Source organism: Papio anubis, chromosome 13 (genome assembly GCF_008728515.1).
Source record: "Papio anubis isolate 15944 chromosome 13, Panubis1.0, whole genome shotgun sequence".
NCBI lineage: Eukaryota > Metazoa > Chordata > Mammalia > Primates > Cercopithecidae > Papio > Papio anubis.
Window position 1 is genome coordinate 12,585,843 of NC_044988.1, and position 26,219 is coordinate 12,612,061.

Genomic DNA, 26,219 nt, shown 5'->3' on the forward strand with positions numbered 1-26,219 from the left:
CAAGACCTCAGAAGGAACCAATCCCACTGACACCTTGAGCTTGGACTTCCAGCTTCCGGAGCCGCGAGAAACACACGTTTGTTGTTTAAGCCACCCAGTCGCGATATTTTGTTAGAACAGCCTCAGCAAACAAATACAGCAGAGGTCCCGCAGGGAAAGAGGTCCCTGGGGTCTCTGATCTGCACAGCTACTCACCCTGTAGTAGTCAGTGCTGTACACGTCCCGGGACATCCCGAAGTCCCCGATTTTCACCAGCAAATTCTCGCCGACCAGGCAGTTCCTGGTGGCCAGGTCGCGGTGCACGAAGTGCTGGGACGCCAGGTAGACCATGCCCGCGGCGATCTGCTGGGCTATATGCAGCATCTGTGACTGCGTCAGCTCCGTGGGCGGGTTGCCCTCAGCCATCAGCACGGCGTCAGGGCCGTGTGCCCTGGGGGAGGACATGGAGAATGAAGCTGGGGGCCTCAGCATTTTCACTCCAGGGGCCCTTTGCCCCTGCCCCTCCCCGTCGTTTCTGCTAAGCTCCTCACCCCCACCCTGTCAGCTGCTGGTGCTAAAAGATGCTGCCTGACTTAGCATGAAGAGGAGACAAAGGTGCTTCACGCAGTCGTACTTCTGAAGTCCCGAGAGCACCCAGGCTGCTCTGTTTCCCAAAGATTCTGGAATTCCCAGGACCCCATGGGCCTGAATATCCCCCTACCCTCCAGTGCGCAGACAGGTTGACATTTTAGGGGTTCAGGCACTGGCCAGGGCCCCTTGACCCCGAGAAACAGCAGGTAGGCGAAGGAAGACAAAACCAAAAACAAAACACTGGGGGAAAGATGGACTCTCCTCGAGGGATGGACATGGCAGCCCAGTGGGTCCCCACCCCTCCCCACCTAGCCAGATTATGCCAGACTACGCCAGAGCATCCCGCAACCAAGCTGATTCCTCCAGAGTATCCCCACCAGCACCAGAGCTGGGCAGCCTGCGGCCTTCCACAGTCCGCCTGATTTGCGGCCAGGCATGGTTTTGAAGCTACCCCTGGCTCTCTCAAGCCCAGTTCAACGACAGAGTCCGAGGGTATTCTCAACCTGGATGTTCATTCCCAATACAAAACACCATTGCCTTCTGTCCACCCCTCCTCCAACCTCCGCTCAACACGGGCTATGGCCAACACATACGAGAACTGTTTTGAACCCACAGCCTGTTTATTCTTTTGCTGGGGAAAATTTTATTGTTTACACTATGGGGAGGGGGACTATGATTTTTTAAATCTTATTTTTCTTCTGTCTTACACACCTGGCCTCTCCCCAGCTATGTGATGACTTAGGGCATCCTAACGCGCATGTGCTGCAGGGGTGGGAGGATCCGCGTCTTAGGATACCGCCCTCAGCGCGGCGGGCCCTGCTGTGACATCCTGCGCTGTGAGCCAAGATGGGCGTCATTGCCCCTGGTGGCCTGAGGGGGCGCTGCAGTGCAAGGAATAAAGGCGGGGTTTACTGCCGGGCTCTGCCCTGGCGTGGCCAAAGGGCTTCTCCCTTGGAAAGGAAAGATCTCCCTCAAGACATTTTGAAACACTTGGAATAAATATAGAGGTTTTTGCATAAATGTTAAAGTGGGTAACTTCACCTGCAGGGTTTCAGAGCCGTGTGAGTATCTGAAACTGAGAAAGCCAGAATTGTCTGAGAACACACGTCAGGGTTTGCCCTGCCTCTCCGCCCTCCTTCCCCAAAATTACTCAAGCCACAGGCGTATCCCCACTTCCATCCTGGCTCCAGCCCACAGTGACTCGCCTTCCCTTTGATTTCGGGAGGCATTCTGCCACCAGGTCTTTCATTCCGGTATTCTAAGGGAATGAGCACCGGACAATGAGTTAGGGGCTCTCCCAGGCCCACCAGGTCCAGTGCCATGATCCAGGGAAGTCCTTTAATGTCTCTCATGTGCTATTTCTTCATTAGTCAAAAATACAGGGGAATATTATACTGGCCATACATAGACCCTGGCCATGCTGGTGCTTGATATATGGCTTTTGGATGAATAGGTCCCTCCTGTCTCTAAATACCTGGATTTAACCATTCCCTAGGGAGGAGTTTCCTGTTTTTGTACAAGCCAGTCCTAACGTATTTCACCTCTACTCAAACCACAACCCCCAGCTGCCTCTTGTCACATTGAGGAACAATACTGGGAAAATGCTCCAGGCCTTTCTTCAGCACAAAAGCACATATTCAAGGTAAGAAGCAGCGCAGTGGCCAAAGCTCCAGGATATGTGAAATGAATTTGGACCCTGTCCCACACTCGCTGTGTGATCTTGGGTGAGTTACATAACCTCTCTGGGCCTATTTCCTCACTCTGTAAATTGGAGATACTAACTGCCCCTTGCTAAGGGCATTGATGTGAGGAGGACTGACACTGTGTTTGCATAGTACTTCGTGGCCTTTCCCAGGAAAACCAGGGAGAAAGGCTTTGCAAACAAAGAGTCTCTTTAAAAATGAAATGGAGAGGTGATGTGAAAACACAAGTTATCCTCTGTGCATTAGTTTTTGTAACTGGCCTGTAACAGGGCTCTTCAGAATACCAGAGGGTGAGCCCTTTCCACCTCACTAAAGGTGAATCAGGCCTAACCCTTTCAAGCGCTGAGGGGCCCGGGGAAATTACCAATGTTTTCACTTGTCTTCCTTAACTCTACTGTGACCTCAGCACCAGAAGGGGCTGGGGTGCACACAAACTAAAGAAAACCTGAAATAAAGACCAAGAGAGTCGGTCAGAATTTAATCTTCATAGATACCATTTAAAGACTCAAATAATTGGTTGATTGGCCACAGCCTTATATCAGTTCCAGAAAACTAATCTACTTTAAATGTCTCTCAGAGGCAAAGGCTCCAGGATAGAGGAAAAGTTAGATGTCAGTGCAAAAGGCCACCTCTGCACAAAATTCTATCCTCCAACCCCACACTCTGCAGACGTCAGGAAGCTGGCGGCCCTCTAATGCCTAATGTGCTTTATATTAGTATGTGTGGGTTGGGGGAGACTCCTGGATTTTTAAACAGTCATTTCCCCTGTTTATATCTGGGTATTTGCTGTTCGACTTTTTGAACAAGGCTCTTTAAATAAAAGAAGCCTCTGGATGCTTTCTCTGAGCAGAACATACTGCTGTAAAAAGTGGGTAGGTGGGTCTGCTGCACAAGTCCTTAAGAGGATCGAAATACAGTTAACGCTGCCATCCTCTGCTTTCACTTTCCCAGGTCCTCATGAAGTCTTAGAAATAAAAACACGTTTCATCTCTTCCAGGAGGACGTTCCTTAAGAGGTTAAAAAAAAAAAAAAAAAGCACCATCAGCTCCCTGGCTTTGGAAGCAAGTAGCAGGTTCATGGGCCTGACTTAGCTGTCCGGTTCTCTCCATCGTGGGTTACAGCCAGCACTGCACTAACTGCTCCGGCCCCAGGGTTCTATAGCGCACCACTTTCCTTCTGGTCTTTTTAACAACCGCCTCAGCAGAGAGGATGGCAGAGTGGTTAAGATCATGAGGTTTTGCAGCCAGGGGCTGCAGGTTTGAGTCTCGGCTCTGTCATCTGCTACTTGTGTGATTCAGTTTCCCCTACTGTAACGAAGGAATGATAGCAAGGATGGGTTATACCCTACAAGATATTAAAATGCTTAGAAAGTTCAATAAACGCTAGCTGTTAGAGTTTGAAAAATAGTAGTCTATCTTTCCCCTCATTAGAAGGGAACTCTGGACAGATTCTAAGAGGAAAAATCATGAAACCCTTGCAAGCAAAGACATGTGTTTTATTCCTCATTTCCCACCCTAACTAGCATAGAGCCTGGCCATGCTGGTGCTTGATAGATGGCTTTTGGATGAATAAAGAGAGTAGGGAGACAAGAGAAGACATCTGTCTTTATAGGACAGAGCTGATGACAGCTGGAGACTTTTCATGGCAGCTAAGTGCCCAGTTCCCTTGCGGAAAGAGGACAGCCTATATTTGCAGCATGTTAGTGCACCTGAGAACTAGACTCTTGGCATGGCAGACCTCTTGTTCCCAGAGTTTAGCAGGTTCTGAAACCAAGCAGGCTAGGTTTCCAATTGCTCCACACCCTGTGCAAGGTGCCAAGGGAGAACCAGGTGCCTGTTCCTTCTGCAAGGCAGGAAGGAGAGCTAGGGAGAAGGAGAGGCTGAGTGAGAAAGTGAAAGAATCAAGTTGCAACACACACACACACACACACACACACATTCATGTACGTACAGACACACTGTGAGCTCACAGAAGCATTTAATTGCATCCAGGTGAGCACATTTGGACTTCTTATGCTATAGTTTTTGGAAAGCACCATTTGTATTAGGGAAGTAGACTGGGGCATGGGAACAATGGGAAAATATTTCTCCTAGAAGCAGCCGGACCTCAACCACATTCAACTTTTTTCTTCCTTTCACGTTAGAGCTGACAAGACAATGTTCAAAAGTCATCCCCTGTCCTATCACTTACAAGAAAAATTTTGCTGACAGGATAATGCATTAGGATTGTCTCAGAATACTGCAAATTGGCCACATATTCCTAATCCCACCTGGCATTTCCTCATCCACACAATCATAGGAAAAGTAGAGAACAGGGATCCAGCCCAGCAAAGAAAAACTAAATTGCACGTGGATCTACGAGGCTAGAGAGGGTAAAAATGATCCAGACGGCACCAACCATGTGATGCCATTTCTAAAAACAGCAGTATGTTCTTGCAGTGATTGACTGATTACTTAAACTGCAGTGTCTGAGTCTTACAGCAGATACATGCAGCTTACTGGGGCTGATTTCTGTGCAAAGCCCTCTTCAGCACCCATGGAAATGAGAGGTAGACAGAGAGTCCTAGGTGTTGCCATCACAAAAGGTGCCACTTCCCCAGGATTTCAGATCTCTCAACCAAAATGAAGAGGAAATTGCGGCAGAGATGAACTATTGTGAAAGATTATGGGGGCAACCTTTCTTGATTACCTCTCAACCCAACCATCACACTAGACCTTGAGATGGATTAAATGATACCCCTTTCACAGGTAAGGAAACTGAGCTCAGCAAGGGCAGGCGAACAGCCTTTAACACTTTCCTAACTATTGCTATCTACCAAGATATCACAAGCAGCCCATTTGCTAATCTTTCCAAAATGAGGACTAGCTAAATTTAAAAAAAAAAAAAAAAAAAAGAAAAAGAAAATTAGACCCAGATAAAACTTAGAGAGGATCCAAGGCAGGCCTACCTGAGAACAAGGTGACTGAGCGAACTGGGGTGGAGGCTCTTTTAAGGAACACCAGCAGCTTGATGCCGAATAGGAAGGAGAACCTGAATCTCCCGTCCTCACTATTGGGCCCTCTTACTCTTTAGGTTCATGATAATGTATGTGCCACTTCCATAGAAGCCAAAGCATCACTTCCCTTCCTTCCCCAAGGAGTATCTGGCTCAGCACATTTCTTCCCTTCCTTTGTAGATGCAGGAGAAGAACACTCACTATGGACCCCACCAGGGTGATCACCAACTTCCTGCATCTTATTAAACTCAGCTCTCCTTGTGATATCTCTTACCAAGGCAGCTGGTTTACCAGCTGACATCATTCCTGGCAGAATTCAAGTGTCTGCTCATTGAACGCTCCCTATTCGCTCCTACGCCAAGAGCTTTCTATACTTATTCTAGTTCAGTCCTCATGGCTACCCTGCCAGCTCAAGATTCTCATCAGAACAGCTAAGAGACTTGCCTGAGGTCACTCAGCTAATAATGCCTGGACTGAGACTCAACTTCAGTGTCTGGAGGCCAAAAATCCCTACTGGTATCATCACGCAGCACGGTCTCCTCAAAAGTCACCCCTTATATTGTGTGAGTTAGCTTCACTGTTTCAAAGCAAGTTGACCTTTCTTCACAGATCACAGTCACTTTCAGCCATTTCTCACCTGCTCTACCTTGTGGTTCCTCCCAGTTTCCTATACCCACCACCCGAGGGAGGGAATTTCTTGAGAAGGCACAGCTGAACTAAAACCCAATCAGGGCCAGGTGTGGTGGCTCACGCCTGTATTCCCAGCACTTTGGGAGGCCAAGGGAGGCAGATCACTTGAGATCAGGAGTTCGAGACCAGTCTGGCCAAGATGGCAAAACCCTGTCTTTACAAAAATATGAAAATTACCAGGCATGGTGGCACACGCCTGTAATCCCAGTTACTTGGGAGGTTGAGGTGGGAGAATCGCTTGAACCTGGGAGGTGGAGGTTGCAGTGAGCTGAGATCACACAACTGCACTCCAGCCCGGGTGACAGAGTGAGACTCTGTCTCAAATAAATAAATAAATAAATAAATAAATAATAAATCCCACCCAATCAGGCCAATGCTAGAAATTCAAATGACACCCTAATCAGTAGCCCAGTGACTCCCTTTATAGTCAACATTTTCTTTTCCTTGCCTTGCCTTTTTCTGAAGACCCCAGATCCCATAAAACTTCTCAGTTGAAGCTGTCCATCTTCTCATGACCTCAGGGTCTCTGCATAATCTGGAAGACTCCATAATCTGGAGTCTTCAATCAATGTTTTTACCTCCTTCCTTCTGAAGCTTTTCTTCTTTGGATTTTGATCTTTCCACTGTAGATCCTCTGAACTACTGGCCTCCCAGTTATTCTTTTTGTCCTTAGAATAAAGTCCAAGCACACACCCCACCCTTTCAGCCTTGACTTCTCCAGCTGTTTTTCTGCTTCCCTTCCTTACTGTTCATTCCACAGCCTGGGAACTTGAAAACTTCACTCTCACTGGACTGCACTTTCCATTGTGACACCTGGGCACCTTAGCTCTTCCTGTTTCCTTTGCCTTTAATCACACCACATGGCAAACTCCTACAGAACACCTAAGACCCATCCCAAATGCCCATGTCACATACCACTCAATGTAGCAAATGTTCAGTGAATGCAGACTGAATTGAGTTGGATTATTTGCATCTCACATTACATAGAACTCGTTGATTAAAGAAAAAGAACAAGACGGTCACCTTCTTTTTTCTCTCCTCCTTTCTCTGGCACACGCTGGTGTCATTATCAAATAAGACTCTTCGAGAAAGGTCCAGGGGTCCCTTGTTGCCTCCCACGAACCTGCCCCACTCCTGAACCCTGAAGTCCTGCTCGCTCCTGGAGCCCACCTCCCTGCCCCACTGTACCTGAGGAACTTGTTGAGGTCCCCGTGCTTCATGTACTCGAAGACCATGATGAGGGGGTCGCCCTCCACGCAGACGCCATAGAACTTGACGATGTGCTCATGCTGGAGGTTGGTCAGGAGCTCGGCCTCGCGGTGGAAGTCCTTGCGTGCATTGTCACTGGCATCTTTCAGGGTCTAGGGGTGGGCATCAAAAGAGAGGGATGACTTCAGTAGGCCCTATGCTACTGAGATAGGAAAGACATCCATCTCATTTGTTAGGCAGAAGATGAGAAAACAGCCTAGTTCCTATGGAAATAATGTTTGTGCTAATAACTGAGGAGTAACTCCTCAGGCATACACAAAGCTTTCCAGCTTACGACACACTTTCACAGAGGTTCTCTCATTAGGTTACAGACAGGAGGTCTTTTTAGGGTCCACATCCTTCCTAATCCTGGCCTGCACCCAATAATTCCCATGGGCTTCTCTCCCCTTGTTGGTGCCTGTTGTGCTTTCTGTGATGCGATGTGCAGCTTACCTCTGCTCAGATAAGATTTAAAAGCTTTATGTTATGATTCTGTAGCAAGAAGAGTACAGTGAACCTTTGTGGACCCATCTCCAGCTTTAGCAATGATCACTTTGCCTGTCTTTACGTAGCACTGCACAGAGCCTTCTCCAGCCTGTGCTTACAAACACTGCCGGCTCACAAAACATCCCTGCCCAGTAAGCCGCAAGAAGAGTGGTCACGCTGCCAAGGTGAAGATGCCCAGGGGCATGACAGCCGGGTTTTGGTGCCTTTAGTTCTCTGCTCAGATCACTCTGCCACCGCAGTATCATAACATGGCAAAGCTGGCATTTAGTGATGCATATAATGTGCTGAGCTCTTGGCATGTGCCCATCACTGAGCCAGAGCTGTGATGGCATCAAGAAGGCAATGACCCAGATCCTGGCCTCAGGCACTTATGGGCAAACAGGGAGATATGACATATATATAAATAACTGCAATTCAAGCTCAAAACCCACTGTCCTGAATGAATCAGCACCTGCATCTCTCTCCAGCTCAATCCCTTGACACTCCTCTCGAAACCCATGCGTCCACGTTAAGAACTATCTGCAGTTGCCGCGATAACAGCAGGCCATGCCTCCCTCCCTTTGCACATGTGCATTCCTCTGCCTGGAATGCTATCTTGGGTGTGGTCACTGGCATGGGAGCTTGAACTCCCCACCTTTGCCAAGGCTGTTCACTTCCTAATCCCGGGAGCCTGTGAATATGTTGCCTGATGTGGCAAAAGCAGCTTTGCAGATGTAACTAAGGATCTTGAGGTGGAGAGATTATCCTGGATTATCCAGGAGGGCCCAATGTCATTACAAGGGTCCTTATGAGAGCAAAGAGAAGCCAGGTGTGGTAGCTCAAGCCTGTAATCCCAGTACTTTGGGAGGCTGAGGAGGGCAGATCACCTGAGGTCAGCAGTTCGAGACCAGCCTGGCCAACATAGTGAAACCCTGTCTCTCTACTAAAAATACAAAAATTAGCTGGGTGTGATGGTGGCTGCCTGTAATCCCAGCTACTTGAGAGGCTGAGGACGAAGAATCACTTGAACCCAGGAGGCAGAGGTTGCAGGGAGCCAAGACCATGCCACTGCAATCCAGCCTGGGCGACAGAGTGAGACTCTGTGTCAAAATAAATAAATAAAAGCAAAGAGCTGTAAGGACAGAGGATCAGAGAGGAGAAAAGATGTCACATTTCTGGCTTTGAGGATGAAGAAAGGGGCCATGAGCCAAGAAATGTGGGTGGCCTCTAGAAGCTGGAAATGGCAGGGACACATGCTAGTCTAGAACCTCCAGAAGGAACCAGCCTGCTAACATCTTGTCTTTAGCTTAGCAAAACTGATTTCAGGTGTCTGACCACCAGAACTGAGATAAATCATTTGTGTTGTTTAAGGTGCTGAGTTTGCAGTCATCTGTTACAGCAGCCGTAGAAAACCAATATACCTGGTTAATATCTAGTAGTCCTCCAAGACTCGGTTCAGCTGCCACCTCTCTGGGAAGTGTTCCCTGACCACCCCTCATTGCTGTCACATCCCCTTTGTGCTGCAGGCCAGAGTGGATAATCCTGCTAGGCGCACCTCATACTTACCTCTATCACATCACAGACCACAGTGCATTCCAATTGCATGTTTACTTGCTTATCTCTGGTACAGGCTATGAGCTCCTTGACCCAGGAACTATGCATTTCTGCATTGCCAGCCCTGGGCAGAGCGCAGGGCGAGTATTCAACCTCTATTTGTGTAATGAATGATGAAGGCCATGAGAACTAAACACTGACAGCAAGAGAGGTCAGAGAGGGAGTGGTGGCTTCTAATTGAGGAAAAGGCATACTTCTCCTGGCAGAAGTGGCATGTGAGTAGTGAATCCCATCTCCAGGGAGACTATAGTCAGTCATTAAGGTTAGATGGCAAATGGGAACATCTGTGTTCACTTAAATTTAGTATTGGAATGGAATGAAAGCACTGTCATCTGTCAGATATGTACTGACTGCAAAACTGAAAGATGATATCCAGTGTGCAGAACACGACCAGGTCCCTGGTGGTCATTTTCTAGATCACGGCCTCGGTGCTGCTCTCCCTGTGGGGACATTCCTGACCTATGCCACTTGGAGACCTTGAATGTGCCACAGGTGGAGTTCTCCAGGGAGCAGATCTGAGATGGAGATTAGTAGGTGAGGCATTTATTAGGGCACGCTCTGGGGATCAATACTATTTTCACTTTACTCTGTGGTTTTCCGAGAAGTGTCTTTATAAGCACCACCAGCTCTGTTTGGAAAAGTGAGTGAATTTGGGTCAGCAAGTGCTCAGGGGCCATAAAGCTTCGATGGGGCTGTTGCCATAGAAACCGCACATTCCTTCATTAAATAACAAAATGAACAGCGGCAGGGAACCTGGGGTCTGGGTCTCTGCTCCCTTGAAGCTACAGAAACTGGGCCTGTCATGGCCCCTGTGCCACCCAGATTTAATTAGTTTAGTGTTTAGCTAGATCCAAACTCAACTCTTTTGCATCCCTCTCGCACAGGGAGAGGTGATGCGCTTATGTTGCTGAGCTTCACAGTAGAAAAATAGCAGATGAGGTATGGAGGAGATGGAGGAGATGGAGGAGATGGAAGAGATGGAAGAGATGGGAGAGATGGAAGTCTATCTGCTGGGTCCTTCTCCTGGGTCCATGGAGCAAACCACACACACCAGTGCCTTTCTCACACTTGCACTTGCATAATGGCGTTGGGTACACGTCTGTCTCCACTCCTGCCTTTGACAGTCAAAGTGTGTCCTGTCCACCCTTTTATCCCTTGCTGCCTAATCCAGTATCAGGCAACTAAAAGAACCCCTGACACACGAAGTTTGTGCAAAGTAGAGATAAAAGAATGTGAGGAGGAATGACCAGTGAATGATCATCTGGAAAAGTTGAACATGGGCTGAAGTGAGGAGTGGAAATGAAAGAAGGACCAGGGAAAGAAAGCAAGTGAAAGAACCTGCTTCCAAGGCTGAGGGGAGCTGCCCAAATGCACTCTCTCCTGGAGAGTAGGCCCCAAACTTGTGTTCCTCTTCCAGTCAAAGGACAAATCCTCACAATGGTGGTGCTCAAACGGAAGGGGTCCTAGCTTAGCATCAGAAAAGGCAGGTTCAAATCCTGGCTCTGCCCTTGAGCTCTCTGACTCTGGTTTTCTTCTTGGAGAGTGAGGATAACAATATCATCATCTACTCCACAGAGACATGAGGAGAATGATACAAAGTAGTGTAAGTTGGGATGTTTTCCTTGGTAGAGAGGGACATTTGATGACATCAGTTTTAAACCACAATCAGTCTTGTATTCAGTTTGCTCACATAAGAATCCAAGAAGGTCAAAATACGCATGAAGAAGGCTCAAGGGCCAACCCAAGACATGAGAGCAGCGGTGCTACTGGAGCCACGACTTCTTCCCAGAGGGCTGTTCAACCTCCCGAAAGTATCAAACTGCACACAGAGATCCAGCGCTTGGCCTGCAATGTTTTTTCAGAGATCCAGTCTCTATAGAGGATGCTCTGAGTCACTGAGATTGCTTATTTCTAAGCCACATGCCTATCTTTTCCAGTGACTTGGAAAACGTACTGACCCTTGAAGGTCATTATCACAAGGCATGAACAAATTTTGTGTATAATTTTTCTGCTCAAGTTTTAGCTGTGTAGTATTGATTCAAGAATGCTAGATTGGGCCAGGTGCGGTGGCTCATGCCTGTAAGCCCAGCTACTGCGGTGGCTGAGGCAGGTGAATGGCATGAACCCAGGAGGCAGAGCTTGCAGTGAGCAGAGAGTGCACAACTGCACTCCAGCCTGAGTGAAAGAGCGAGACTCCATCTCAAAAAAAAAAGATAGATAGCCTGTGTGTGTGTGTGTGTGTGTGTGTGTGTGTGTGTGTGTGTGAGAGAGAGACAGAGAACAAGGTTTTCTTTTTTGAAATGCCAACCTGAAAGAGTTAAGAAGCATCTAACATTTCCATGTCCCCAAAGCAAAATATGGAAAAGAGCCCATTCTCAGTGCAATGTCAAAAACTGTGCTTCAGTAACATTTTTGAAATTGAGAGAAGAGATTCCACTATTCATGGGGCAAATGCATCTCACAAGCCTGGCCTCATCCAACATGCCCATCCATTTTCGCATGTTGGGTCTTTTTTCTAAATTATGATTCAATTCTATTTTAAGAGATTCAGAAAATATGGCGGTAACAAGTTGGGCAAAATCATCTTCTGAATTTGGCACTGTAAGGGCAGAATTTTTCTAAGGGTGGAACCATAGCCAGATAGCAATCAGAAGCTGGAAAATCCTGCTATCAACCCTATTTATAAAAATCATCTCTGTTTTAGTACTATGGCTGATTGTCATTTTACTCAATTATGCAAGGCTTGGCTGGTTCCCTGAGTCCCTTGGCAATGCATTGAGGCCATGAATATGGGGTGGCAGCTTCCCTCACTGACAATCTCTCTTCTTCAGGTTCATTTTGACAAGCATATTTGCCCGATCACTGAGCATTGCTATTTTCTTACTCCTAGTGTCTGCTTTGTAGTTTCATTTCTTCTTATTCCTGGTGAATTTCCTGACACCCCGAAGCTGCCATTTTTCTGAAGATACTCTTAAGGGAGAGGGCTCCTCCAGAGCTATAGCAAGATACTGCCTCGAGTACATATTGATTCAGAGTTGGAATAATGCAGTAGTATGAAATAAATTTCAGCACAGAACTGAAAAACTAGTGATGGTGAAATAGGAGAGCAAAAACAAAAGAAAAATCAGAATTCATATGAAATGCTTCAGCAAAATATGAAGGTTAATGGAAAGCTAGTAAGAGAGGCAAGAGGGCTTATTTGAAATCATTGGTGTGATAGAATATTGTAGGACATGACAAATGATCACCCATTTCAAAGTATAGGTGGTTTAGGAGAGATGAGGTAAAATAGAGGTTGTGTCCTTTCTAAAAATACTGATCTTATATTCTGTGTCTCATATATTTTAGAGATCATAGAAACATTGTCTTTGTTAAGGTGAAAGATAAAATATAGAAGAGATTATTATGGTAAGACCTCACTATGATCAATTCCCACCATAGTGTTTAAAACACAGAGGGAAATTTAAAAAAACTCCTAAACCAGTCAACCAAGATGCATGAGAATGTTTGGTTAATATGCCTGAGTTCCTCTGGGTTAGGATCTCTGTGGCAAGATCTGCTGAAAATGGAGACTCTTTAGTCTCCTGATGGCTTCTGGATGTGCACTGTCCAATATGGTAGCCAACAGTCACAGGTGGCTAGTGATAATTTGAAATTTGGCAAGTCCAAATTGAGATGTATTTTAGGTAAAAAACATCTAACAGATTTTGAGACCTTGCTACAAATAAGATAATGTAAACTATCTCATTAATATATTAATAATACATTGAAATGATAATATAGATATGTTGAGTTAAATAAACTATATTGATAAAATAAGTTTCATATGTTTCTTTTTACATTTCAAATATGCATACTAGGAAGTTCAAAATTACCAATGTGACTTGCAATAGTGGCTCACATTATGCTTCTGTTGGACTTCATTGTTCTATAAAAGCCACCTCCATAGGCTATTAGTGAGCCAACCTCTTTCTTGGGAATGTTGGAAAACATTTCTAAACTACAAAATTGAGATAGAATTAAGGCAGACACACTTATAAGTTTGTTACAGGCAATGATTAACCACGCATTTAGAGCAAGCCTTGATCACAATGCTGCATGCTGCATGAACTTCTAACGATAGGATCTTTTCTAAAAATAGGTAGAGGAAGTGTCTATCAAATTCTTAGAAAATTCAGCTTTGGAGGAGTGTGTTTTAATGAATTCATGGATAGAAAGAACTCGGTAGAAATAAAATCTCAGAAACTAGAGAGAGTGCAATAGGTAGCTTCCCAACATCCCTACAAATGTAAAAACTTATTAAATGATTGTATGAAGACAATAATGATCACAAACACTCAGATAGTGCTTGCTATGTGCTAGAAAACAATACTCTGTGCATATCAACTCAGTTAGTTGTATATAACTCCTTTGACTGGACTTTAATTATGTACCAAGTGATAACCTCAAATACAGGATTTATGGTCAGGGTGTTCACTGCTATCTTTATTTTCTCAGTCATACTGGCTCTTCCAGTTCAGATCTAACAAGGCAACTATCCAAAGGGAAACAGGAGGTTAAGTTTTGATTCACATACTTTAAACTATTTGCAATAATATGGTGGTTAAAATAGACAGTTTATACTTGCATATTATATCAAGTTGCATATTAGGAATGCTATGTCTTTGTATGGGAAACTAATTCATAACAACTGTCAATTAGAGAAATATTGAATCAAAAGAGAGTGAATCAGAAGTTGACCTCCAGTGTGGACAAATGCAATATATTTACAGGCTTTAAATGCACCAGCATGAAATTTTCCAATAAAATTTTGCTAGACATAAAGGAGCTGGTAGACCATGGTTTGATTGGAAATTCGTTCATCATGTTAAAGTGAATGAAAAAGCAGCACAACTATTTCAATCCATACACTCCAGAGATACAAAAGTGTGAAACGAATCCTCCAGCTATGTTTGATGCCAGATGAGTCCTCATTAGAGTGAAATGCACTGTTTTGTTTTAGCTTTTCTGAAAATATGTGGATAAATAGAAGACAAGCCAGAAATGAGGGTCACCAAAGTGATTAACAAGACAAAAAACAGATCCCTGACCCAAGGTCTAAAGTTGAAATTACTGGGAAAGGTATATTGATATAGGAACTTAATAATTGGGGCCTATCTAATTAAAATGCCTAACTCTCTATCTTACAGTGCACTCCTGCATGCCTGCGTATGCACGCGCACACACACTCTTGAGTGTGCACACCAGGAAAGAATATACGTACCCAAAGAACAATAGAAATCTAGTCTATTAAGCAACATCTGGATAATAAAGACAATCACAGACACTATTACATTATTAAAAGTTTTACAGTTCCTGTTCCTAGATCCTTAGAAGTGTAGAATTGTCAGTGCTTTCTGTAACATTATGTCATGTTGACACAAACTATTTTTTCAGAGTAACACTAAAAAATGTCTTCTTAAATAACTCATCTTTTCATCATCAATTTCCATTTTATGGGGACAAGTATTTCACATGCCAATGTAAGTGGAAACATGGGAAGGAGGCATAGGAAGAGGGATGAATGGGAGAAGGACTTCACAATTAATGAAGATGTGAAAAGTGATATGGTGACTGTCATAAAAAATAAAAAGAAAGAACGAAAAGAGCCATCTGTCTTAGAAATAACCTTGCCTGGGTAGAGCACTTGAGTCAATTAACTCTTGATGCTTTTTCTCATCTGGTTTTTTTTTTTTTTTAACTGTTCCAGAATTGGAGAATATGTGCTTTTCTTGTGAGCCCTTATACTGCTCTTGTACAGATTCTGAGAAAAATGGCTCTGGTTGCTTCCATTCCCACAGGTGGCCTCTTCTGTACCACGTGACCACCTCAAATGATCGGATGGCAGGTAGGTGTCTTGGCATGAAAACTAAGTGGCATTGCAGATGACTAATTGGAAGAACTGGACCGTAGTATTTTCCTTCTTGGGGAATCAGCAAGTGAGTCATGGAGGCAGTGTGGGCAGTAGCTGGTATGAAAGCAGCAGGCAAATATTAGGGAGCAGCAAAGGCAAGAGACAGCTGCACTAAGCAGGGGAGCCCCAAGGAGATTCCCTGATGTCTCCTGCTGAGACGATGAAGAAGGGACAGTCACCAGGGCTGCCTCAGATCTTGAGTGAGCTTTCAGATACCAGCTCTTCCCATCATAGGGAGGTCATGCTGTCCTGCAATTCCCATTTGAGTTGGTCATCTTTCACTTTCTTCTGTCAGATCTCTTTCTCCCTTCTTTTGGTTATAGCATCTCTAATATTCCTCCAGGGAACCAATACTTCCCCACGTTCAGTCCATATGGATTGGGTAGAATGGTCCCCAACTTTCATTTCCAAGGGTGGGTATGCGACCCAGGCCTGGATAATCAGCATATTCCATTCCTCTGGCCAGAGGGTCTGGTGACACAGCCCAAGATAAGCCAATAGGAGTCATCCCTTGGATTTTGCATAGCTGTTTGGAAGGAGGAGCTCTCTTTCTTTTGAGTTGCTGGCAGGGCAGGATCTAAGCCCTGAGTCATCACTGTCAAGTCTTTAGCAAATGTGGAAATAAACTGCCTGAGACTTAAGCCAATACCAAGGGAAGCAGAGCCAAGGGATGGAGAAGATGAGAAAGAGGATTGTTCATTCCCTAGATCTAGTGGTGCCTGAAAGCTGGGATACCCGTAGGTAGGTTTTCTAGTAGCATGGATTTCTAGAAGCCAATAAATTCCTTTTGCTGCTTAAGCCAGCTTGATTTGGGTTTCCAATGAACATAATATTGTTCTTTTTTTAAAAGCTGATTATAATATTTTGCTTGTATTACCCTGAGGCCTAAACACTCCCTCAAGAATCCAGTATATCTTATTTCCACTTATTCCCTTGAATTAAATTTCTACTTGGGAAAATATGAACATGTCTTGCATCCTTCCATACAAACAACAGAACTAACACACTCCTTTATATTATTTGATAAGTGTCATTGTGTTGGATTTCCTGAATTTGGTTCACCAGGGCACATGTAAAATTCAATAAATGAAACCGAGGTGCCCAGTGAGCACTGGACTGTGTTTAAGTCCCAGGTCTGACATTGACATTAAATTATCTCTTTTAAGCTATGTGACCTTAGATGGGTCATTTGTCTTCTTTGGATTCATGTTTCTTCATTGGCAAAATGGTGGAGTTAAGCTAAAGAATATCAATATTAGTTCTCTATATCTATACAGTGATTCAATCACTTCTAAAATAATTTCTTGTTAGATTACATTATTCTATATATATGTCATCTTTACAGTTTCTTTCAGCTATAAAAGTCTGACTATCAATAGATCATCAAATTATTTCCCTACCTAGAAATGCCAACTATCAACTCTTTTTTTTTTTTTTTTTTTTGAGTTGGGGTCTCACTCTGTCACCCAGGGTGGAATGCAGTGGTGCAGCCTCGGCTCACTACAACCTCTGCCTCCCAGGCTCAAGCAATCCTCCCACTTCAGTCTCCCAAGTAGCTGGGACCGTAGGTGTGTGCCACCACACTCAGCTAATTTTTTTGTATTTTTTGTAGAGATGGGGTTTCATCATGTTGCCCAGGCTGGTCTTGAACTCCTGAGCTCAAGCAATTTGTCCGACTTGGCCTCCCAAAGTGCTGGGATGACAGGTGTAAGCCATCACACCTGGCCCAACTCTCCAATTATCTAAAGGCTATTATTTTCATGATCTTTTTGTTCTTCCATGCACCCACCCATCCATCCCTTCATTCATTCAACAAGCATTTACTGCATACTACTATATATGAGGCAATGTGCTAAAAGGCACTATTGTAATCCTGAGGAATATGCCACTCTACTGAAGGAGACAGACATTCAATGCCATTCATTAAATAAGCCCAGAAATACATATATAATTTTAAAATATTAACAAATGCTATAAAGGACAAGTACAGATGTTTTAATAGCATATATCATGGAGATGTGACCTAGATGGAGGTGCAAGCAAGGGACATCCTCCCCAAGAGGGACAACTTGAATTGAGAGGCGACGGGTGGGTGGGAGCTACCTGGACCAAGAGGCTGGGTAGGGGCCATCCCAACACGGAAATGGAAGAAACATGTTGGATTCCACATGGGGCCTGCCTCATTATGTGCTAGAGGGTTTATCAGAAAACTTTTCCAAACTCTTGGTGGAGAAAAACATCATCATTTTCTCTGCTGACAAGAAAGAATTCAGGAACATGAAAAGCAAAAATCCTAAGTCAGATTCCAATGAAAGTGCTTGCTGAAGTCAAATTTTACCATTTTTTATCTTGCCAAGTCTTCTTCCTGTGCAACACCTCTGACTCACTTAAACTTACACCTTGGGGAAGTCACTCGACTTCCTTGAGTCTCAGTTTTCTCATCCATAAAACATGAGGCTTGGGTTATATATGTGACTTCTAAGGTCTCTCTCCTATTCAGCATTTTATGTTTCTAGAAATACACCTGAGTTAGTGGGGAGGGGAGGAGAGACCATGAATCCCACAACGCACACTTGTGGATATATTTAAAAAGCAAAAATCAGTGTGGATTCATAGTACAAGGAAATGTTATAGGACTTGCAGCTTTGGAAATACAGGTTGGATGGAGCCAAAAATAGCTAATGCATCCACAGTTAATGCAGGGAAACTGCGATGAAGCGTTTCCTTGGCAATTGACTTACTTAAAGGTAAAGTAACTCAGTTGGATCAAAGACTGGTTTCTCTGCTTCTCCTCCTCTCTATGGGTTCTTTTATTATAACTCAGTGCAAAGGGGAAAAAACGGTTGATAGATCCATTTCACTAAAAAAATAAAGATCATCCAAAAATATCAGGAAAGGGACAATCCAGTTGGATCCAAACAAGCAGATACTCTGATGGGAGAGGATGCTCAGCTCTGTGTGCCCTCCAGTGTCATGCACATGCCTTAGGATCACTTCTACCCTAAATCTCTTCCTATGGATCCCTCAAGCTCTTAAATCATGAACACCAGAATTTACAGGAATCTGACATCTGTCAATCTGAATAGAAAGCCTTAGATTTCACACCAGAGTCAGCTCCTTCTAGAGAAGGAAAAAGGACAATAGCTGCTATTTCTTAGCATGCATAATCAATGCTGCAGGGGTTGCTAAGCAACAGCAGAAAGGCTGTCAAACATCCCTGGGTGTCTCCAATGGAAGAGGAGCAAGCCCAGCAGTCACTCCACAGAGGTGAGAAGCTGTGCAGTCCCCGGCAGCTGCATTCAGTTGGTTTCTTTCCTTTAAAAAATCCCTTCATTGTGGTCAGGGCTGAACCATAGACATTTTCTTCCCAGACTCCTTTGGATAGTCTTTGAATACACTTTCAATAGGCCTAAAGCCCTAAAAATGAGCAGGTCAGGCTGGCGAGTGACAGCTCTGTGAAAAGTCCATGGGTTATTCTGATCCAATTCACCCTGGAGCTTGTGGAAGGTCCAGCCAGTCCCTTATGTGTCTGCAGCCTCTGAATCCCAGAGAGTTGAAATAAACATCCTCTCTGAAGCTCGAAATTACTCTAGCAAACATAAGCAAAACCTCCCATTTCAAAAAAAAAAAAAAAAATTCACATGTAAGGTCACTGACGTGAAACTTCTTAGGTTTGTGACCATGAAGTTAGAATGAATTTTTAGTCTGCAGGCACTTTGTCTTCCTTATCTGAGATGATAGATGATAGTTTCATTTGAATTTCAACAAGAATGAAACTAGCAAAGAGAAGAGTTGGGATTTAACAAAGAATCAAATCCCGTTTTTCCTTTTTTAAAAGCAGTGTTGATTAAAGAAACACTCATCATAGGCCATTACTTTGCAAATACTTGGCAAAGCCAGGATGTATGTGAAGCCTAGGCCCTAGGTCTGGTTCAGAGGTGGAACTAGGAATGTGACTGGGATACAAACCAGAGAGGGGCCTCACTGACAGTGGTAATGGGACATATGCCCAAACAGAAGCATGCCGTGGGCAGGAAAGTGAAATGGCATAAGATATCTTTTAAGGCCAACCCAGGTACCAGGCTAAACATCACTGTCACCAGCTGACTCCTCACTGTTAGTTGTCCAAGCCCTGAAGTCCTGTTTGAGCATATGTTTTGAAGGAAATGTAACACATAAGCTGAGGGTGCCTTGGATTCAGCTACACAACACACTCTCGTTAAAGGTATTGCAAGAAGTACAGAGAAGTAGGCACAGGGCAAGAAGTGGTAAGATGAAAGGCCATATCCACTGAGAAATCTGTTGCCTCTATATCTTCCTGAGGTTTCTCAGCTATTTCTACACTCTCATCTAGGATTCCCTAGTCTCCCAGGATTTCTTTACATTCAAAGAGTCCATCTTGTGACACCAGGAAGTGAATGCAGAGTCTGAAGGTCTGACTTGGCTTCCTGGGTGGCAGTACAAAATGTGGGCCCAGAACACGAAACCAGGGTCTTAAGTTTCTTGTCTATAATACATGGCTAGCCTAGGATTAGATGTTCCCAAAGATTCTTCCAACTCTAACATGTGATCCAACTATGAATTTACAAAAATAGAGCTACCTTTTGGTCTCATTCAACCAAAAGGGGGAAAAAAAGATACAGTAAGAAGAAAACAGAGACTGCAGATTTAACACTGCCAAATGTTCTGAACATTTTGTGCTAAACAATGACAAACAAAACTTTTTGAGTAAGTAAAAGAAAAGAGGAAGTAATAGCAAAAGCAAGAATTAAACATCACCAAAATGACTGCAAGATTCTCACTTTGCCACCTTCTACTCCATTCAACCTCACATCTCTCTAGGATCTCCTTCCTCTCCTCTCTCCTCTCTCTCTCTCCACACCATTTGCCCATCTTGGGAAGATGATGTTTATTTGAAAAATGTTTACATTTATCATTCCTAGGAAGGTCTGTTCTTTATTCACCCCAAAGTGCAGAGTTTAGGAGTCTTCTCTGAGAGTTTAGGAGTATCGTGCCACCTTGGTTAGTTGTTTTTGATGACAAAGAAAGCAAATGTACAGTTTTTCTATTTGGATAAACTTTAATAGAAACCATTTAGTCTGCTGGATGACTCCAAGAATAATTTTATTTCTCAGTTGCCCATTATGTATGTACTGAAACATTTTAATGTTAAGTATAACAGTAACGGAATAGACTCCCGATTTTCTCAAATGAAAAGTTGTCCTGGTTATAACTAATAAATAAATGCCATTTGTAAAAATGTTTCCTGTTTGGCAGAAATAAAACACAGCAAAAAATTCGATCATCTTATATTAAGTCAAGAACTTATATTTTATTACATTAGCCATGTCCATATTCATTTAGAACTTAATTCATTTTATAAATATATGCCTCTTTTAAGTGTTTTATATATATATATAAAAAACTCATTATTTTGGTGAGTTAAAAAAATTTTGAAAAAAATACGCAAAATACCTGAAGCCTTTTGTGCTATTTTCGTTAATTCTTGTGTTTTAGAGAGCTCAGTGGAAATTGTATGCCTTTCAATCATAATGCTTATCTTATTTGAGACCAAGACTCCTTTTTGAGTTTGGGAGGACATGACTGTGATGGACGACTTTTGGTCTTCCTTGTTTTAGTAAAACCACCAAGTCTCCGTGGGTGGTGAATTTCACAGGAGATGCCATCCAGCCCTGGATGAAATCATGCCTGTGCTATATAAAACCCTGGAGATTTGTACGCATCTGGGAGGGTCAAGGTAGAGAATTGAGTGGCACAGAGGCTGACAGGGGAAGTGAAGTCCACAATCCTTCCTTCCAGAACCATAAACCTGACACAAGCTTCAGCTGAGCTTGGCACAAGCACCGAACAATTTGAGGAGACACATGTGAGTCTTCAGGACTCAGCTGGTCAAATTATCTTTGGCCCCACTGACTTCCATCCAAAATTCAGTTAGTATGGACTTGGAAGAGTACTCAGAGCTCCTCACAGCCTGCAGATTTGTCAGTGGGCCCTGAGAAGAACCTCTGACAGTTGGATGTGCCCCAAATGTCCTTTCGACTGTCCATTTAGTTTAAAGGAATTTGGACACATCCACCATAGCAGGAACAATTTGCTCCTGCATTGGCCACCAAAATATAATAAAATGGAGTTAAATTTCCACACATAAGTGTGATCATGGTTAATGAGACATTCTGGAATGTTCTCTTACCTTCACTGCCACCAAGATCTTGTCCTGCTCAGGACAGAGGTTATAGCATTCAGCTAGGAACACTTTTCCAAAGGCTCCTTCGCCTAGCTCCCTTTTCAGAACAATGTTATGGCGCTTGATGTGCTGAACAACTGCAAAACAAAGACAGAATGGAAATTGGAATTGAAGCACACGGAGGTGAAGGCAGCAGGTGAGGAGTTGGTGGCCTGTACCTGAGCTTCCAGGCCCAAGAGTCTCTCCTCTGCACAGTGAACCAAAAAGGCTGGGTGTCCATCTTCACAGTCCACCCCAAATGGCTGGGAGGAGGTTTCATCACCTTATTCTCCAGAACTCAATTATTGTTTCTGATAAAACTAAAGTAGATACCTAGTTGCTGACTGCAAAATATCCTTGATAACCTTTATAGACTAAAAAAGGGGAGAATGAGAAATTCACATTAATGGCAGGCTTCTTATAAGCCAGATGCTTTGCATATATTTGTTAGTAGTGTGTCCAGTGGGGCAAAGCAGAGAGATAGCTAGCAATCCTGAATTCCTGGTTAAGCCATCTCAGATTCCTAAGGGAGATAGAGTCAGAGGAAACAAAAGGAAAATGCAAGATCTGTGCATTGTTAATTAAGGTTTTGGCCTCACCTCAGTTTTAGCCTTCTGGCGGAGTGGGCTAAAACACGGCTGGGCCTCACTGACTTCCTTTGTTTGGATCAGAAACATCTAGACGTCTGCACTAAAGACTAGCATCCTTAGCCTTGTTTTAAAATCATGGCTCAGTCTTGGCTCTCCAAGGCCAAGAAGAGACAAAAACAGATGAATCCCAGGACAAGAGAATGTTCCTCCCTACAGTCTGGAGCGGCGATGGCTCAAGTCATTCATCCATACACGCTCTTGGTGCACAAGGCAGGAGGCAGTTAAGGGCCCTCAGAAGCTCATTGGCTGCAAGGTGGAAACCAGAGAAGGAGCACACCAAAGGACAGGGGTCATGGAGGAGAGGCCCACTAGGGCACCCTGCAGAGGACAGAAGTACATGCGAGCTGTGCCTCCTCACTCAGCACATTAAATGCTGAGTCTCTTAGCACGGGAGTTCCACCGGGTCTTGGCTGGTATTGTTTTCTGAACTCCTTGTTGCTGAATGGTGGTACATTAAAAAGAGACTGTGATGCCCTCTAGAGCTTGGAATGTGTGGTCAACTATATTCTCTCATGTCATTCTCACAATCCTGTGACAGAATCCTCTCCGCATTTTACAAGTGGGAAAACAGTCTGCAGGAATTTCCAAGATTCACAGTCTGGGAATGGAATTGGGATTTGGACCCAAATCTGTCTGATTCCAGAGTTCATGTCTTTTCTTCTACTTTACAAAGTCTCTTTTCAATTGTAAATTGCATGAGCAGAGATTTGATTTATAAGAGAAATAGAGAAAAACATAAAAACAATTGCCAGGCTTCCTCTCTGCTTAGTTCATCCTTCAAGGCCCCGTTCAAATTCTTATTCTCTCATAGAGCTTTCCAGGACCACTTTGACCACCAAAGACCTCTTTCTCTGAACTGACATTCTATCATGGCTTGATTGTATTCTGATGTATCCCCCAATTATATCACATCTGTAAGCTCCCAAGGTTAAGAGCAAGCCCTAAATATCTCCCGATGCCTCGTGCAACTCAAAGTAGAGATATAGTACTGAGGTGTAATTTGATAACATTTTTCAAATTTAGTTGATTGTGAACTGCATTATAAGAAAATATAAACAATATCTCTGCAGTTTAAATTCAACTGCAGTAAATAATAATAATAAAATGGATACCTATGAACCCACCATCCCATTTAAGAAATAGAATATCACCAGTAACTTCGAAGCACCAATGTGTTCTTTCCTGATTGTACCTACATTCTTACTTATCTCCCACAGATAACTATCCTCTTGAATTTTGTCGTAATCATTTCCCTTGTAAGTTTGTTAGCAGTGCTACATCTCTAACAAGAGCTTGTTCAGCTTCACCTGTTTTCGAACCTACGTTAAACGGAGTTATACAGTACGAATTGTTGAAGGTCTTGCATCCCTCTCAGCAGTGTCCTTGAGACTGGGTTGTATTGTGTGTGTAGCAGGAATTATTTCCCTCATACCACCGTATAAGATTCTATGGAAGGACGATACCGCCGTTTATTCATCCATTCCATGTTGATGGACAGCCTGCTCAGTTTCTTTTTGGACACAACTTTATAGAAAATGCAAGTGGTAATTAAGATTTTGATTTAATAGGATTTTTTTCCCCCTTGATAATTCATGTGGTTCAGAGCTGTGAATGCCTCTGTGAGCCTCTGGGAACTCAGGGTGATAAAAATCAAAAGGTCTTTTTATGAGCAACAATATTGATGAATATAAGAACGTATATTAATTTCTCATGCTCCAGTGGCGACGCCTGAATTGAAGAGGAGAGAAATGTGTTCATTAGGGAGAGTGCCCATATAAAGACACAAATGTAATTCTTGCAGATAATTAGCTGCCCTATTTAAATCTAATATTTAACTCCCTGGTTGTCATATGTTCATTGGGAATTAAATTCCCACTTGATTTACTTCTCACTCTAACACAGAGCAAGGCAAGTATTCAACTTTTTTTTTTTTTTTTTTTTCATTTGATTACATACCTTCTGTCTTTTCATAGTCCAAGCAGGAGAAAATTTTGGTGGAAAATAAGTTTTTAAGGTCAAAGCCACAATTTCATCATTTCCAAAACTAAAATTGATTAAAGCGGTTTTCCCATGTTGACCTTGAAAGTAGGAAATGTGCATCTTTTCTTTAGGAAATGGGCTACTATATTTGCATTTATCTGCTTTGGTACGATTTGGGGCACTGATATCTGAGCAGCGTCCTTTTGCCAGTGTATTATCTCTAAATGGAATAAATTTCTCTCTCTTTTTTTTGAAACAGAATCTTGCTCTGTCACCCAGGCTGGAGTGCAGTGGCACAATCTCGGCTCACTGCAACCTCTGCCTCCCAGGTTCAAGGGATTCTTCTGCCTCAGCAACCTGAGTAGCTGGGACTACAGGTGTGTGCCACCACGCCCAGCTAATTTTTTTTTGTATTTTTAGTAGAGACGAGGTTTCACCATATTGGCCAGGCTGATCTCAAACTCCTGACCTCGTGGTCCACCCACCTCGGCCTCCCAAAGTGCTGGGATTACAGGCATGAGCCGCCGCACCTGGCCAAATTTCTGTTTTATAAGACTGAGCTACTTAGGGGCACAGGTAACAATTCTCTATTTGTATTCCTGACAGGTCTTCACAGTGCTGTGCAAACAACTGGTGCTTTATAAATATCTGTGAAAAAATATGTTTAATAATAATAGTGACAGAAAAATAGTACTTGACTATGTTATTTGAGTTAATTGAGGTCAACTCTTTTAAATACGTAGGTGATAAAGTAGCTCAATTCTCTGAGATGGCAGGAGTGGGAAGAACATCTAATCTGAAACTTTCACATCATTGAGCTAAGAACATCTTCCCATTCTCCTCTAAGAAGGTATCAAAACTCATCCCAATTTGCCCATTTTCCATTTCCCTACAACACCACAGGAAGTCCCTGGTTATCCAGACACTATCCTCCCAACGTGGCTCGTTCACGCCTCTTCAGCTCCCCTGGACACTCTTCCACGGTGTACTCTGAACTCACTGCCTGTGACTCCACAAGCTCCTTATTTCCTCAACTCTCCTTAAACATCTCTTTACCTCCTTGATTTAAATAAAACCTCGGCAATGGGCCAAGGTTGCCCAAGCCTCTCAATTGGATGCCATCTCTATCTCTCATCCCCTGGTACTTCAGGGCCTGCACACTGATTTCTGATCCTTTACTCCCTCTCCCTCCCGCGAGAGCCCCAGCTGTCTTGAAGCTTCCGTTTTAGGGAGGCATTAGCCTGCACCACCTCTGCTGACATCTCGGTTGCTCCTCTCACCCACTGAGCTCTGGGCCCACATTTTCCCTCTCCACCTTACCAGTGCCTTCCTTCTCAGGGCCTGAGCTCAGAAAGGCTCAGTAACCTGCCTAAGCTGTAACAACACTGGGCTGCCATTTCTCCTGCACCTTTCAACAGTGGAGCTAACAGGCCAGACATCCAAAGGTTTAGTTTGGCTGATTATGTGACATTAGGCTAACTTTTCCTGAGAGTAAGACTCTAGTAATGAAGGAAGCAATGCCCTAGTTCACATTCTGGTCAAACTCCTATCTCACTGTGGTCTAAGACTTTGAATATCACTGTCTTGAAGGGCTCTATGGACATTTTTGATTCGCTTTACACAAAATATCCTGAGTGAAGCATGCCTAAGGATTCCGTGATAAATATCATATAAGCATGCAAAATTCTCACATGCTTCCTTTCTCTGTGGTCAGCCAATTCACTGCTCGTAACTTTGGAGACTTGAGCAAAATCACCTTAAACCCAACATAAACAACTGTAACAAGAAATAAATAAGAGGCTGGGTGGTGTGGTGGCTGACGTCTGTAATCCCAGCACTTTGGGAGGCTGAGGTGGGCAGATCACTTGAGGTCAGGAGTTTGAGACCAGCTGGCCAACGTGGTGAAACCCTGTCTCTATTAAAACCACAAAAATTAAATGGGTGTGGTGGCACACACCTGTAATCACAGCTACCTGGGAGACTGAGGCAGGAGAATTGTTTGAATCTGGGAGGCAGAGTTTGCAGTGAGCAGGGATATGCATGCCACTGCACTCCAGCCTGGGGACAGAACAGAATGAGACTCTGT

At 43.8% G+C, this 26,219-nt stretch overlaps 1 protein-coding gene across 5 annotated transcripts in view; it reads right to left on the bottom strand.

Annotated features, from left to right (window-relative positions):
* The window catches only part of NTRK2 (neurotrophic receptor tyrosine kinase 2), a 366,819-nt gene that overhangs the window by 73,929 nt on the left and 266,671 nt on the right, over positions 1–26,219 (bottom strand). For all 5 annotated transcript variants that reach the window (XM_017949950.3, XM_003911869.4, XM_003911870.4 and 2 more), the window contains 3 exons: positions 21,471–21,601; positions 7,147–7,319; positions 196–430 (listed from right to left, as the gene is read on the bottom strand). In XM_017949950.3, the coding sequence (XP_017805439.1) occupies positions 196–430; positions 7,147–7,319; positions 21,471–21,601 (539 nt within the window). The remainder of the gene's footprint in view (positions 1–195; positions 431–7,146; positions 7,320–21,470; positions 21,602–26,219) is intronic.